This window comes from Tilletiopsis washingtonensis (assembly GCF_003144115.1).
Source record: "Tilletiopsis washingtonensis strain MCA 4186 unplaced genomic scaffold FA09scaffold_1, whole genome shotgun sequence".
NCBI classification, from domain to species: domain Eukaryota; kingdom Fungi; phylum Basidiomycota; class Exobasidiomycetes; order Entylomatales; genus Tilletiopsis; species Tilletiopsis washingtonensis.
Window position 1 is genome coordinate 111,692 of NW_020311998.1, and position 3,535 is coordinate 115,226.

The following is a 3,535-nucleotide window of genomic DNA, read 5'->3' on the forward strand; positions in this document are numbered from 1 at the left end:
CAAGGCAAGACGAGACGAGAGCGGCAAAATCCGAGACCTCGACGGGTTCGCGGGAGAGAAAAGCGTCGTTGGCGCGCGTGAGAGAGAAGTGCAACTTCCCCCTCCCTCTTCACTGCGCCGCCTCCCTCTCCTTCTCCGTCTTTGCGCTCCGCGGCGCCTGCGACTGGTCGGAGAGCTCTGCGCGCGGCGCCACGGCGCCCGCGAGGGAGAGGCCCTGGAGGCGCGCGGCAAAGGCTCGCATGTCTGCCTCTGCCTCTGCCTCTGCCTCTGCGTCTGCGGCTGCGGCTGCGGCTGCGTTCGACGAGCCAAGCGCTTGCTGCTGCTGCTGCTGCTGCTGCTGCTGCTGCTGCGCGGCAGAGGGCGCGGCAACAGGAGCGGCGCGTGCGCTCGAGGCGGCGGCGACGGCGCCTCCGGCGGCGGCGGCGGCGAGCGGTGCCGCCTGATGTTGAGGCCGGTTCTGCGGCGTTGTTGGCGTCGTCGTGGCCTGTTGCTGTGGCCCCTGCTGCTGCTGCTGCTGCAGCTGTGGTTCTGCCTTCATCTTCGTTTCGCTCTCCACCTCCTCCTGCAGCGCCCTGAGCTCCGCGGCAATCTCCTCGTCGTCGTCCAGTTGCGCCATCTCCTGCGCGGTGGGGTCGAGCGAGTGAACCGCCTCGTCGATCTCCTTCTGGTCCGCCAGCACGTCCGAGAGCGCCGCGCTCGTGCGCTCAATGTGCGCATGCTGCAGCTCGGGCGCGGCGAGCAGCGACCGTAAGGTGGAGGAGGAGAGGGCGTAGGCTCGCATGATCTGTTCTCCGAGGGTGGGAGAGAGGGGGCGGGTGAGGGGAAAATCAGCATCTTGTGAAAGCCCAACACACACACGACACACGCGAGTTGGCAGTGGAGGGGAGTAGCAAAGGAAAGAGAATGGAGAGAGGGGGGGGGGGCAACACAACAAACACATACCTCAACATCGCCAGCCGCCTGTTCAATCTTCAACAAGACGCCGCCGAGCGTCGCCTCGGCGCCCAGGCGCCGCTGCAGCACGCTCTCGAGCTCCTTCTTGCCGCGTAGCGCCGCCAGCGCCTGCGCCTTGCGCGCGGCGCGCGAATGCTCCAGCGCCGCTTGCTTCTTGCTGAGCAACAGAAGGCGAGAGAGAGAGAGAGAGAGAGAGAGTCAGTCAGCGCAAGGGGGCCAGGCAAATAGGGGGGGGAGGAGAAGGGGGACCCCAACGAGCAAGAGCTATTACGCACGCGGCGATACGAGCCTCGAGATCTGCGACTTGGGCGACGAGCCTGCGATGCGTCTCCTGCAGCGACAGCACATCTGCCTCGTTTGCCTCGATGCGCGGCACGCTGGCGTGGGGCGACAGTGGCAGTTTGATCACCTGTTGTGTGTGTGTTTCGTGTGTGTCATCTCTCCTTGTGTCAGCTCTTAGTGCCTCTCTCTGTCTCGCATCAGCAGGAAGAAGGGCGGTGAGGGGAGGGGGGGCAGGGGGGGCAGGGGAGGGCAGGCAAAGCAACTTACGTCCTTAGAGACCCTTGCGACGCCCAGATCGCGCTCGAGATGCAGCAGCAAGAGCTGCAGATCGGCCTCGTCGAGCTGCACACCTCCGCCTTCGCCTTCGCCGCCGCCGGCACCGGCAGGCGCATTCGCACCGGGCAGGCCGGCAAGCAGAGCCTGGAAGCTCGAGCGCGTGTACAGCGTCGAGAGCGCAGAGGTGCAGCGTGCGTGATGCGCCGCGAGGACGTGCGAGGCGTATGCCTGGGAATAAAGTGCCAAAGGCGTGAGCACAGGCGCATGAAGAGCAAAGAGAGAGAGGAGGGGGCGGGGGGGGGGGGGGGGGGGCGAAAATACGTACGCGAAGCTCAGAGACGAGCAGAAACTCTCCCTTGTTCACCCTTTGCCTTGATGCCGAAGCCGCATCGCCAGAGGCCAACTCGAGGCCGAATGCGAGCGAGAGAAAGCCCTTTGCGAGCGCGCCGGGCAGCGCGGAAAGCTTCGCCAATGCGGAACTTGAACTTGAGCTTGAAGAGGGGGAAGAAGAAGAGGGCGAAGAGGAAGGCAGAGGACGTGAGAGATAGAGCGGGAGAGGGAGCAGTGTGTGAGAGGCGAGAAGGGATTGCTGTGCGGCAGCAAGAGGGGGGGAAGGGGTGAGCGAAGGTGAGAGGCAATCTCCCCGGGATGTGAAGGGGGATGAGAACATTGCAAGGCCATGCTGGGCGCCGCGCCCCACATGTCTTTTTGTGGCCCAGCCCGCAAGGAACCCTTCAGCATGATGGGCGCTGGTAGCAAGCGCCCCCCCCCCCCCCCGGGTGGTTGCTCGGGCGGCGCTACGATTGGCAAAGACACGAGCGGGGGGGGGGGTAGGCAAGACCATTACGCGCCCCCCCTCCCCCCACCTCTTGACAGAGAGATGCCAGCGTACCCTAGTCTCTCTCTCTCTCTCTCTCTCTCTCTCTTTCTCGCTCTCTCTTGCCCTTGCGTGTGTGTGATGCTACAGCAACTCACCAACACCTCTGCCAATCCCATTGGACGACCAACACTTTCTTCCTCCCACCTCATCTCCTCCGCCTCCTGCACGTTCCACACCAGTCGTCGCCCGCCGTTGCCGTTGAGCACGCCCGCGCGTGCGGCGCGGCAGACGAGGCGCGCCCACCACGCCACGTGTGCGTCGAACGCGGCGGGATTGGAATGGCGCGAGGAGGAAAAGGAGGAGTAGTGGGCTTGGACCTCCGAGGCGGAGAGAGGGAGGAATTGAGAGGTGAGAAAGTGGGAGAGTGAGGACATGGCGAGGCCAAGCGTGGGGGGTGGTGGTGAGAAGGAGAGACGCGAGGCGCGCGCAAGCCGCTTTGAGGAGCATCAGGCGCGCGCGCCGCGCAGCAGACAGAGGAACTCGACTCTGTCGGGCGAAACGCGCACGGACACAGCGAGCATGGCGGCGGCGGGCGGCGCTCCTTCCTTGCCCACCATCACATCCTCCCATCGCACACTTCGGCACTATGCGGGCGCTCATCGCACTTCTTGTGCTCGCCGGCAGTGTGCAAGCCTGGTATCTGCCCGGCGCCGCGCCGCGTTCCTTCTCGCCCGGCGACGTCGTCTCCTTCACCGTCAATGCCCTCACGCCGCTCGCCTCTTCTCCCGGCGTGCCTCCTGCGTCTGCACAAGGCACGGCCGCGCAGGCTAGCGTCGTAAAAGGCATCACTAGCTACAATTACTACGACGAGCGCTTTGGGTTCTGCCGCCCAGAAGGAGGACCGAGCGCCATTGGAGAGGGATTGGGGAGTGTGTTGGCGGGCGATAGACTGTTTGATAGTCCGATTCAGGTGAGTGACTGAACAAGGGAGACGGGGGGGGGGAGGGAAAGCTATACGTGAGGCATGTGAGAGGGCAGCAGGGCGGCTTCGAAGAGGCGCGGCGGCCAAGTCGAGATGGGGGCAAAGCGCCTGGCGCGTCTCAAAGGCGGGCGTGGAGTGCAAGAAGAAGCGAGTTTCCCTCAGCCCCCCCCCTCCCTCTCTTTGAGTCGGGGCAAAGGGCCGAGGGGGGGGGGGGGGGGGGG

At 65.1% G+C, this 3,535-nt stretch overlaps 2 protein-coding genes across 2 annotated transcripts in view; one reads left to right on the forward strand and one right to left on the reverse strand.

Moving 5' to 3' along the window:
* Positions 1–109: 109 nt before the first annotated feature.
* FA09DRAFT_324030 (hypothetical protein) lies at positions 110–2,766 on the reverse strand (the record flags this gene model as incomplete). The annotated part of the gene is made up of 6 exons (XM_025741111.1): positions 110–784; positions 943–1,111; positions 1,230–1,363; positions 1,504–1,740; positions 1,838–2,101; positions 2,488–2,766. The coding sequence occupies 6 exons, from the start codon at positions 2,764–2,766 to the stop codon at positions 110–112; spliced, it is 1,758 nt and encodes a 585-aa protein (XP_025601365.1).
* Positions 2,767–2,978: 212 nt separating this feature from the next.
* Positions 2,979–3,535, forward strand: part of FA09DRAFT_332989 (hypothetical protein) — a gene marked incomplete at both ends in the record, with an annotated part of 3,731 nt that continues 3,174 nt past the window's right edge. The window contains one exon of the mRNA XM_025743667.1: positions 2,979–3,302. Within this exon, the coding sequence (XP_025601366.1) occupies positions 2,979–3,302 (324 nt within the window). The remainder of the gene's footprint in view (positions 3,303–3,535) is intronic.